The sequence below is a fragment of the Stenella coeruleoalba genome, assembly GCF_951394435.1.
Source record: "Stenella coeruleoalba genome assembly, chromosome: 2".
Classification (NCBI taxonomy): Eukaryota; Metazoa; Chordata; class Mammalia; order Artiodactyla; family Delphinidae; genus Stenella; species Stenella coeruleoalba.
Window position 1 is genome coordinate 148282447 of NC_137147.1, and position 12886 is coordinate 148295332.

Consider the following 12886-nt stretch of genomic DNA (forward strand, 5'->3'; position numbering starts at 1 on the left):
AAGCCCGGTGGGAAGCTTTTGAAGAACGGTTTTACATAGAGGAATGACATAGTTCTGTGTTTTAAGTAGTTGTAACACTGATGACCATGTGGAAGACTAGAAGGAAGGAAATGTGTTCGAGAATATAGTGAACGTCAGGAATGGAAGGGCATCTCCCATAACAGAACTAGCCCACCAGCCTGAAGGTAGTAGGAAGACCCTTGACCCTTTGTGCTTATAAAATGGATCACATTAGAGGTGATACTGCCTTTCCAGAGGGTATTTGGAAATTACCAGTAGTTGTCAGAGTAACTGAGGGACTCTACTGGCATTTGATGGATGAGGGCCATGTATGCTAAACTTCCTGCATTGCTCAAAATGGTCCTGTACCACAATGCCAGCATATCTACACTGAGTAAGAGGCACTCATCTGCATCCTAGTCACGGGCATGCTTGTTTAAAATGCAGTTCCCTGGGCCCTCCACCAGAACACTGAATTGTAAGTAATGTTTTACTGGAACACAACCACATTCACCTGTGTTGTGTCTTATCTATGGCTGCTTTTGTACTACAGTGGCAGAAATGAATTGTTTTGACCAGGACCATATGGCCCACAAAGCCTAAAATGTTAGTTGTTGGGCTCTTTATAGAAAAAGTCTGCTGACCCTTGGTAGAGACCAGTAGTTCTCAGTCTTGGCTGCATAGTGGAATCATGTGGCAGCTTTAACAAAACTGCTGATGTCAGGATCCCACCCCCACCCTACTGGAGCCTGGGATTTCGTCCAGGTATCTGAGTTTCCAGGCGATTCTAATGTGTAGCCGAGGTTGAGAACCACTGGTATAGAGCAGGAAGAGTACTTGTAGCAGTACAAGCTGGTGATTTTGGTTCTTAATGATTTTACTGGGTCAGTGTCAGAGTTGCAGACAGGAAAGGTAGGAGAAGGTCTTAACTTCATTGAATGCCACATTTAAAAGGCCTCTGGATGCTTGGAACATGACAAAAGCTGTGCATATAGTTCTGCATGTGACAGTAGGCAGAAATGAAGAGAGGAATCAGCCAGCACTTGAGTTGACAGACTGAGGACAGGACTTAAACCCTGCCTTTTTTTTTGATAAATAGCAGGTCTGTTATTTGAGGATGAATAAAACAGGAAAAACAACAGGAGCCTGTGGGAAATTTATTTAACAAGGGAAGGGGAATATTAACCTAAAGACTCACAGGGAAGAGCAGTGCTCTGAAAATTATTTTCTACAGAAACCAAAAGAAAGTTTTAGAAAACTATCTGGCAATCTCAGTAGGATGCAAGAAATGGCTTCTGAAAAGTAGATTGTAAGCTGTGGTTTCCAAGCCAGATTCAGCCCGGCAAATGTGTCTTGTATGGTCTACCTGTTGTTTTTAGAAATTTTGAATGAGTTGTTAGCATTTAAAAACAGATTTCATGTAAAAATTCAGATTTGTAGCTTCTCTTTAAAGATAAATCTTTCGGCAGTAAGGCTGACTTGCATCACCCCTTGCTCTCTCCTTTCTTGAACACTTCATTCCTAAAGGCAATTAGGTGAGGCCAAGCAAGGCATCCATGCCTGGTGAGGGGAGCTGTACTGGCACAGGGCAGGGTGCCCTTTGAACCCTGTGGAGGGGTGACTGGCTTGTGATGTCAGAGTACAAGTATTGTGAGGAGGGTGTCTGCTTAGGAGGGCCAGTTTTTAAAGGAACTAGGGCTCCTTGGAGAAATGACTGATTCCAGTGCTGGGGCAGGGAAAGAACAAGATGAACCTGTAACTCCTTGTGCCAACTGAAGTGCTCAAAGAATGGTGAGGACATGCCCAAAAGACACAATAATGATAGTAATGGATTATAACCCATTAAGGAAAATAGGAAATCATGAGGGAATAAATAAATTTAAAGTTTTATGAAGAATAAAATATTTATATAGTTCTAAATTATGTCCGTACAAAATACTCATTGACTACAAAAGAGAAGAGTATCTTTTTGGTAAAGTTTGGCAGTTAACACCTTGGTCAAGTGATCCAGTTAACGTCCTTAGTAATGAGATCAAAGTCATGTGTCACCTGGTTGGATGCAATGAGAAGAATACAGCATCACTTCTGAGATATTCTTACTAAAGATGTATGACCTGAATCTAATAATAAAGAAACATCTGAGAAACCCCAATTGAGGGACATTCCAATGCAAAATAACTGACCTGTAATCTTCAAAAGTGTCAAGTTATATAAACTAAGGGAAGACTGTGGATTGTTTCCAGATTGCGGGGGACTAAAGAAACACAGCTGGTAAATGCAGCACAGTTCTGAATCGGATGGCATTGGGACATATGGCAAAACTTGAATGAGGAGGTCTGAGGATTAAATGGTAGTGATGTAACAATGCCAATTTCCTGATTTTGTTATGATTATCTAGGAAAACCCCCTTAATATCTAGGAAAACCCCCTTAAGTTGCAGGAACTATATGCTGAATTGTTCAAGTGTAACAGGACATCATGGTAGCAGTTTACTCTCAGATGGTTCCAGATTTTACAAACTTCTTTGTACTGTACTTGGAACTTTTCTAAAAGTTTGGGATTCTTTCAAAATTAAATTGATATGTTTATATATATATATATATATATATATATATATATATATATATATATATATATATGAAAGGCTTTATGCACACACGGGGAAGGTGGCTTGGGGTATTTTACCACAACATTCATTTTTATTTCCGCTTCTGTTTCTTTAATTATACTGTCACTGCTGGATAAAGAAAACAGTATAGAAGTAGTAGACTGCTGGTTTTAAGGCCCCAGATCCGAGAAGCGCTTCTTAAATGGGAGTTTTATTGGCAATAATTAGCAATAACTATATATGTATTATAACAATCTGCGTAAGCCAATATAAGGTTCATAGTTTTCTAGTTGTTACTATTTTGTATGATGTTTATTAGTACATGCTATCTTAAGACAAAAATTGAATATTTTGAATTGCAAAATAGACTTAAATTTATTAAGAATGGCAACAGTAATTTTTCTATAAATAAGATTATGTCAGTAGTTTTTGAAGGTTTTTTGTTTGGCTAATTGATTTAATTTGACTTAAGTTGGAAATGAAATTTTTTAGTACCTTCTTAGAGGTAAACTTTACCTGCTTCTAGAATGTGTGTATCCTTCCACTTTTCATATTAAAGAAGACAGTTAACCTTTAAATAAGTGAGTATATATGTAATAGATATTTTATATATATATATATATATATATATATATATATATATATAATGAGAACTAAGATACATTGTATAGGAATAATTTAATAACAGTAGTCTGGGACTCAAGTTCCAAATGAAATAGAGAAACAGGAAAGAGGGGTCTCAAAAAAGATAGAATTTCAGTCTTAGCTTTGATGATTAGAAAAAAATATAGGTTAAAGAATATTTTAAAAATCTATCTAGTAGAATTTAAAGCAAGTTATATACCTTCTAAGTCACTGGATAGTATAAAAAGCAAAGTCTGTAAGAGTAACAGGTAAAAGAAGGGAAGGAAGTATTTAAATCAGAAAATATTTAGTAACATGGGAAAATGCAATATAAACTATATGCAGGATGACCCCAGTTTTGCACGTGTGTTTTTCTGAGTATGACAAACATAGTTATATAGAATAGAGACTGAAATGAAAATAAGATTTAGTGGTTTCCTCTAGGAAGTGAAATTATGGGTGATTTTTGTTTTCGCCTTTGTACTTTTTATTTAGAGATTAATATATATGTGCTTTTACGTGATATCTACAACTCCCAATGAACAGATGTTCTTTAAAAATTAAAATGTAATGTATCCTATTGTATATTTTATATAATGTAAAATACTCTAAAATATTTTATAGTTTTTTCAGTGGAAAAATCTGTTTATTTCTAGGCTTATTGGTGGGCAGTATTACTTATGGGAATTGCCCTGATCATGTTAATGGCCGGTTTTATTAAGATATGCAGTGTTCATACTCCAAGTAGTAATCCAAAGTTGCCTCCTCCTAAACCTCTTCCAGGTAAGACAATATGAGCAATATTTTTATTACTCAGAACCATTTAGCAAGTAGAACTGAATTATAAATGAGTCTTCAGTAACTAATATATAATACTTTCTCCTTGAGAATGGGATTATTGGCTGAATTATGTAGTTGATTTTTAAGTGTGTGTTTTTTTTGTTTTTTTTAATCAACCCAGTCTAGCTTATGGCTGCCGATTTAATGCTAATATATCCTTTTTAAAAAATGCTAATATATCCTTTGCTAATGCTAATATATCCTTTAAAAAAAAATCCAAAAATCTTCCCTTTTTGGTTTTATTATGATAGACTACTTCTAAATGATTGTTCTTTCTATTCTAATAGCTATGCTTCAGTTATGGTTTTTAACGTTCGTGCTCTTGAAATATTTTCTGGCACGTAAAGTCATTTTCCCTAGGGATGATGCTTATGGGGAAATACAAGTTCCAGTCTGTGGGAGAGTCGTAGTGTAGAGGCTTCAGTCACCAAACAACCATAGTTATTCTCCATCTCTGAAAACAACTCCTAAGGTTTTGTCTCCACCACCCTTTACCTCTCAGGGAGACAGGGCTGGGAGGAGATACCCTCTTTAGACAAGGGGATTTGGAGAAGGAAGGTAAGGAAGCAACTGCTGTGGGTTGTTTAGGCCCCCACCTGTCTCTCCCACCCCCTCCCCAAGGTAGGTGTCGCTTCCACGCTCCCCTCGGGACACCTGCGAAGTAGGTGTGGGACAACACTGTCCCAAGGCCCAGGTAAATGGCAGTAGTTCCCTCTCCTGCCCCCCACTCACTTCTCATTGAAGCCTCTTGCCTCAGGCCAAATCCACTGCCCTACACAAAGTTGTTTAAAGCTAGGGGTTTCTTATAATTTTCTCCATTTTCCCTCAGTTGTTCCCCTATATTTACCTATCTTAAGGCAAGAGAGGTCAGTGGTCATGCTGGGACAGTATCTTGGTGGGAATCAAAGGAAATTTGATTTTGATGTCATTGCTTTTTGTAAATTAGCAAGTTAGCACTCTGGAACTGATGTCAGTTTCTTAGGGATTTCCAAGGGCCAAGTGACACTTTTTAGATACATTACCAATTATGGCCTCATTTAATGATGCAATTCTTTTAATTTCATTTTAAGGATTTTCCAGCTCTTAACTGTTGTTTATTGAATGCTCTCAAAAACTGTTGAGCACTTTTTCGTGAATTATCATATAATCCTCACAACAGACTATCTGAGTTAGTTATTATCCCTGTTGTACAGACTTGTTAGTCATCTGAGTTTCAGAGAGGCTAAGTCATTTGCTCGAAGACACCCAGCAATTTCTTCCTCATGGAGTCTCTCCTCAGACCCATATTAATCTAATAGTTGTAGCTGTTAAGCACTTGAAATGTGGCTAGTCTCAATTGAGATGTATTGTAAATATAAAATACATACAGACTCTGAAGACTTAGTATTTAAAAAATGAAATATTTCATTAATGATTCTTTATATTGATTACATCTTGAAATGATAGTATTTTGACTATATTGGGTTAAATGAAATAAAAATATTATTAAAATTATTTTACCTGTTTCTCTAACTTTTTTCACTGTGGTTACCAGAAAATAGAAACTTACATATACGGCTCATATCATATTTGTTTCGGACAATGCTGATCTAGAACCTTTTTTCTTTTCCCCCCCTTTTTTTTTTTTTTTAACTGAAATGGCAGCTTTGTTTTTAAAGATTAAAAAGCTCATGGTAAATCTCTCTTGCTTTTGTTTGTGACGCACAGGCACTTTAAAGAGGAGGAGACCTCCCCAGCCCATTCAGCAACCCCAGCGTCAGAGGCCCCGGGAGAGTTATCAGATGGGACACATGAGACGTTAACTCAGCTTTTGCCTTGGTTCTTCCTAGTGCCTACAATGGGAAAACTTCACTCCAAAGAGAAACCTATTAAATCATCATCCCCAAACTAAACCCTCACAAATAACAGTTGAAGAAAAAAATGGCAAGAGATCATGTCCTCAGATCAGGTGGAATTACTTAAATTTTAAAGCCTGAAAATTCCAATTTGGGGGTGGGATGTGAAAAAGGAACCCAATTTTCTTATGGACAGATATTTTTAACCTAATGGCACAAAGTCTTAGCATATTATTATGTGCCCCGTGTTCCCTGTTCTTCGTTGCTGCATTTTCTTCACTTGCAGGCAAACTTGGCTCTCGATAAACTTTTATCACAAATTGAAATATATATATTTTTTTCAACTGCCAATCAAGGCTAGGAGGCTCGACCACCTCAACATTGGAGACATCACTTGCCAATGTACATACCTTGTTATATGCAGACATGTATTTCTTACGTACACTGTACTCCTGTGTGCAATTGTAAACAGAAATTGCAATATGGATGTTTCTTTGTATTATAAAATTTTTCCGCTCTTAATGAAAAATTACTGTTTAATTGACATACTCAGGATAACAGAGAATGGTGGTATTCAGTGGTCCAGGATTCTGTAATGCTTTACACAGGCAGTTTTGAAACGAGAATCAGTTTACCTTTTCCTTGTGATGGAGTTGGTTCTGATATTCATTTTGTTTTATCAAATGGCTGCTAAGAGCACAAGAGTGATGATGCTGAAGAACACAGTTAAGTGCAAACTGGACATATGCAGCATACTACTACTTCAGGCTTAGTTCTTTATGTAAATGTCTGATTTCCACTTACTTATTTTAAACTTTCTAATTCAATTCCATTTTTGAAGTGATAGGTGAAGTTTTATTCATGTTTGGTAGCAGTTATGTCAGTGAAATGATTCTTTTTATTTGCAGCCTCTTATTTGTATGCTAATTATGTTTTGGTTTTGTCTGATACGGAAAAGAAAAGCTGTGTCTCTATTTTATCAAAATATTTGAACAGCGTTTTCAGCATATCATCACTGATCATTGGTAACCACTAAAGAAGAGTGATTTGCTCAACCAGTAGTTAAAATTGTAGCTAGGCCTTCTGACATTTTTTTTCCCTAAAATATTTTAACTGCAATGAAGGTGAAACAGCACAATGTCCCATTCCAAATTTATTTTTTAAACAGGTGTAAATAATTGGCTTTTTAAAGAAAGAAGGCAAAAGCATTTAATGTATTAACAGGCTTATTGCTATGCAGGAATGGAAGGGGGCATTACAAAAAACCTTTAAGCTTGTGACATATTTATTGCTTCTTGTTTTCCAGCTATATCACTTAAATTAGAAGTAAACAGCTATGATTTTCCTGGCTTCACATAGGAGGCAGATTTAGGGAAAGTTGAAAAGATTTGTGTTTGGCTTTTTTTCTTTTTTCTTTTTTTCTTAAGAGTATAAGGTTTACACAATCATTCTCATAATGTGACGCAAGCCAGCAAGGCCAAAAATGCTAGAGAAAATAATGGGATCTCTTCCTTGTAAACTTGTACAGTATGTGGTGACTTTTTTCAAAATACAGCTTTTTGTACATGATTTAGAGACGAATTTTGTACATGAAACCCCAGATAGACTATAAATAATTCTAAACAAACAGGTAGGTAGATATATATATGTAATTGCTTTTAAATCATTTAAATGCCTTTGTTTTCGGACTGTGCAAAGGTTGGAAGTGGGTTTGCATTTCTAAAATGGTGACTTTTACTCTGCAAGAGTTATTAGTAACTTCTTGAGTGTGGTAGACTTTGGAACATGTACATTTTTTGCTTGTAATGTTATCCTGTGGTAGGGTTTTGGCAGGTACATACTGCCCCATTTTATTTTGAGTCTAAGTTAAATGTTTTCTGAAAAGAGATGCGTGCACTGAACTCTTTCCACTGCAAATCAAGATGTGGTAAAACAAAAGGATCAAGACAAATGAGATCTAATACTACTGTCAGTTTAATGTCCACTGTGTTTTATACAGTATCTTTTTGTTCACTTTGGAAATTTTTACTAAAAATTGCAAAAAATAAAGTATTGTGCAAAGATGTAAGGTTTTTTGAAACTTGAAATGCATTAATAAATAGACTTGATGAAATTGTCTTGAAGGTTTCATACTCTTTGAGCTCTGAGAACTATCAAAAGAAGCTTCCGGCAAGGCAGCTTGTCCTTACTAAATGAAAGAGATTGTTACGCAGAAAGGATGGTCTCTTCCCACACAAGTACAGATATCTTTATTCCTAATTAAGACTTCATGTAAAAATTTTATTATTAGATATCTCTTTCTACACACAATGAACATTTGAAAAACAGTCTCAACTGCTTTACATTATTTCTAATCAATATTCAAAGTGCTTAAACGTGTCTGTCTTAGCAGAAGAGCTGAGTCATTTTGGAAACTGGTCTCATATATATTTTGCAAAGTTTTGAATGCTAAGTACCTCATTTATTTTAAAAGTCTAGTTTGATGATAAGTGTATTTAAAAAATTTGAGCCACGTTTTCCTGCTTTGTCAAATTCATAGCAAATAAGAAGAGACTTGATATTTCAGTCTTACCTAGAAAAAGAATTGTAAGCCCAGAGTGGTGCCCTGCACAGAACAATCTGCCCCAAACCCAAGTTATTTAGTTATTTACTAAATACATTGAGGCCAGCTTAAATAAGTAGTATTTGTTAAATGAGTAAAAATATGCAATACTTTTTAGTTACTTTAATTTAGAAACCTCAAAATGTATTATGTTTAGTTATGTTTGTTTATGAAACCATCAATATTGATTCAGATGATTGCAAATTTATTATTTTTACTTACAATTGAATATTTAAATTTTGTTTAGATTAAATCAGCAATAGAATAAATTATTACAGTTTCTGGACTAGTGTTCTCCATAGTGTCAGGCAATATACAGTTTTGGGAAGGACTTCTTTTAGGGAATGGCAGCTTTATCCGATAAGTCTTGTTTTCTGAGGTGTCTTCAGCAGTTTGTGCTTTGAGGTACTTCATTTTTGTTATATTCACAGACTAGTGAAAACTGAAGATTTCTCCAAATTGAGCAGACTACCCTCGAGTTCTTATTTTGGTCCCTGTGGTCTGTACATTTTAAGACCTAATGATTATTATTTCTCCAAAGATGGGATTAGATTAGTGTCCTTGGTAGCTGTGCAACTGTGGGTGCATGTGCTTGGGAAGGCTTTTAATTTCCTAAGTATTTCTAATCGAAAGTACAAGAGGGTCAGTGTAGTAAGTCCATTACAGAACTGGACAGCCCATCTTCAGGGGTATAAGAAGTGATGTTCTTTATCCAGATTTAAAGAGTCAAGGTCTCCCAAAACTAGAGAGCAAGTTGGATATAGTTTAAAAGCAGCTGCCAGGGACAGCTTTTCTCTAGAGAAGTCACTACAGTCGCAAGAAATTGTAGTTTCCTGAAAAACACTTTTGACTTCTAAGTAACAAAAAGGATAATTAGTTTGCCCCACAGAGCTCAGCTTCAGTTTCAGCATTTCTGGTTTTATGTTCTTTATTGAAAACAGCTTCCATTTGAATCACTTTTTCTGTTTATTACCAGTTTAGTTTTTCCACTATCATTTCTGTATCCAACCCTTTACATTATTAGGATACAAGTGAATGAACCCTTGTATTCTGTGTTACTGTATTGTTTGTCTTAGGTACATACATGTATGCACTATTTTCAGTAGAAATTCATATATTTTGTAATTGATAAGCTCTTCAGAGTATCTGTTCTCTCCTATGAAAAGCAACATGATACTAGGTAAAAATGGAGGGTTGAGCAAAATATTTATTAGCCTCTGCTCTTTCCTAAAATCTCTACTAAAATCATAGTGACTGGGGAAAGAAAACAGCATATCCAACAAGGATAAGAAATATCGAAGAGAAGATAACAACATTTTGGAGACTGGAAAGCAGATGGACAAGTAGCCAAATCCTAAACCAGCCAGTGGAAACATGAGAACAGCCCAGTTTGCATTGTTAACATTTTGGGATATAGTCTTTAAGACTTTTTTCTGTGCACCTTTCTTATTTAACAATACATTGATATTGTATCTGCATCATTTTAATGACTGTAAATATTTCATTCTATGGATGTATTATACATTTTAAAAATTAACCAATTCCCTATTGTTTGGATATTTAGGTTTTCAGATTGTTCATTATTTTAAACAGTCCTTTAAGGAAAATCCTAAGTCTAATAATAAAATAAATTCCTAAAAGTGGAATTAAAAGTGGGTTAAAGATTTTCTAGGGGCTTCCCTGGTGGCACAGTGGTTAAGAATCTGCCTGCCAATGCAGGAGACACGGGTTAGAGCCCTGGTCTGGGAAGATCCCACATGCGGTGGAGCAGCTAAGCCCGTGTGCCACAACTACTGAGCCTGCATGCTGCAACTACTGAAGCCCACGCACCTAGAGCCTGTGCTTTGCAACAAGAGAAGCCACTTGAAGGAGGCCTCTTGAAGAAGTTTCCACTGTCCAAAGCTGTTTTACTCTGTGAGTTAATAATGATAGTTTACAAAATCCTAGTTACCTTTGGAATATGCTCTTAAAGAAATATTCCAGGTAATAAAGAGAAGTGATACAATATCACCATTGTACCCAACAATGATTAATGGACCCAGACAACAAGCAGCAGTGGCTGCTAACCTCACAAAGAGACAGCAGTCCAATAATTTGTGCTTCCTAATGGAGACACGCGTGCCACTTCTGAAGCAGTCCTGCCAAAAGTCCGATCTGATCCTGGTCAAGCCTCCGGGTCTAACTGCCTCTGTACTAGAAACACAGGAAATAAAGGGACACGTTAAATGATACCACAAAGGCTTCAATCAGGAAAACCCAGACTGGAAAACTACAGGACAAATGACCCTGTTTCTTCAACAACTGACTTGCAAGGGAAAAAAAGATGGATTAAGAGAGACTTGAGATTTATCTGCCAATACAGCCTATGGATTTATTTGGATCCTGATATAAATAATGAAAAATGAGGAAATAGGAAAACTAACTGGATATATTATGATTTTAAGGATTTTTGCAATTATCTTTAGGTGTGATAATGGTATCATGGTTACATTTATAAAAGGAGCCCTTTTAGAGACTCACGCTGAAGACCTAAAAGTGAAATGATACTGTGTTTAGGTTTGCTTAAAAAAAAATTGCAGGGCTTCCCTGGTGGCGCAGTGGTTGAGAATCCACCTGCTAATGCAGGTGACAAGGGTTCGAGCCCTGGTCCAGGAAGGTCCCACATGCTGCGGAGCAACTAAGCCCGTGTGCCACAACTGCTGAGCCTACGCTCTAGAGCCCGCAAGCCGAAACTACTGAAGCCCCTGCGCCCAGAGTCTATGCTCTGCAACAAGAGAAGCCACCGCAATGGGAAGGCCACGCACCGCAAAGAAGAGTTAACCCTTGCTCGCTGCAACTAGAGAAAGCCCGGGCACAGCAACGAAGACCCAACGCAGCCAAAAATAAAATAAAATAAAATAAAATAGTTAAAAAATAAAATAGAAGGCTATACAGCCGATATTTAAAAAAAAAAAATTGCGAGCTGCAGTTGGGTAGGGTATGGGAGTAAAGCTGAAAACGAGACTAACCGTGAGTTGGTAATTGTTGAAGCTGGGTGACGGCCCCTTGGGGACTCATTATACTGTTTTCTCTACCTGTGCTTGTATTCAACATTTTCTTAAAAAATTTTTAAAAACGTGAATTAAGTTCATATAGACGCTCATTCATTACTGTTTTTATTTTAGCAACAATTCCTGATAATGGCCTATATTCCTAATGGGTTTTTTTTAGTGATTTTAGTGGAATTATACTTGAACCAGTCAAGCAAACATAGTTAATTATATTCTGCTCCAGTTACAATGAGTGATTAATTGATTTCAACTGCTAGGGTGAATGCTTGAAGCTATCAGTCATTCAGCAATCATGTCAAGCAGGCCAATAGATCCCTCCTGGCTCACTAGTTTTTGTGGGGCCTAACAGCTAGTTAAAGAAAATATTTATTTTCTGTTAAAACATGTCAGGGAGTATGATCAGATGATCTGTATTTAACCTGTGTGTCCTATGTTAGAATAAGTGTTAAGTAGCTCAGTACAGTAAACTAGATTCTACTCTTTCTTTTTAAAATGATAATGATCCCTGGAGGTGGAAATGTATCTTTAAAAAGATATCTTGGAATTGTTTGTTCTCAATGTAAAGAAATTAGAATAATTTGATCTAGTGTAGATTGTCTTGTATAAAATGTGTTTCCACTGTGTGAGTTTTAGACATCATTTTGAAAAGTGAAGCCTATTTGATAATACTGAACTAATTAGACAATTTTATTCTTCATTCTCGATGTATATTTTATTTTTTTCCCCCTGCCTTTTGGACAGTTAGCCTCTGTATTTCTGAACCCAAAAGGCCAGTTTTTATAAAGTGTCAATATATTATGATTAATTTTTCATTACTTTGGTTTTGTGATTGTAGTTAGTTTTTATTTTTTGCAAGTCCCTATTAGTAGGCCCTCTGATTAACTTAATTGACCTGTTAACCATTATTTTTCCCTTCTCCCTTGAAATCTTTTCAGAATGTTTGGAATTCTTTGCTCATGTGGTATGCACGTGCTTATTTGTGTGGACTGCTTGCCTCAGTTATTCATTGGACAGATCTGTGTTCAGCGCCTGGTTGCACCAGCACCTCTGCTGGATGATAGGAATACAGTAGTGAACTTACAGTGTCCCTGCCCTTGTGAAGCTTATGGCTGGGAGGTGAGATAGATACTAATCCAATAATCATGTGGAGACATGTCAGTAACAACCATGGTAAGTGCTGTGAGGGGGAGGCCTTGGTGGTCCAAGAGCTGATCATGCAGGGATGGGATTGAGGAAGGAGGTGGGACCTAGTCAGGAAGGATAGGGAATGTGTCCCCAAGAAAGTGATGCTTGAGCCCAAACCTGAAGGATGAAGAGAGGTTAAATA

General features: G+C 36.5%; 1 protein-coding gene across 1 annotated transcript in view; it reads left to right on the forward strand.

Moving 5' to 3' along the window:
* Positions 1-8031, forward strand: part of ADAM10 (ADAM metallopeptidase domain 10) — a 111193-nt gene extending 103162 nt beyond the window's left edge. Inside the window, exons 15-16 of the mRNA XM_079914873.1 lie at positions 3889-4015; positions 5780-8031. Of these exons, the coding sequence (XP_079770999.1) occupies positions 3889-4015; positions 5780-5874 (222 nt within the window). The 3' untranslated portion in view covers positions 5875-8031. The remainder of the gene's footprint in view (positions 1-3888; positions 4016-5779) is intronic.
* Positions 8032-12886: the final 4855 nt, after the last annotated feature.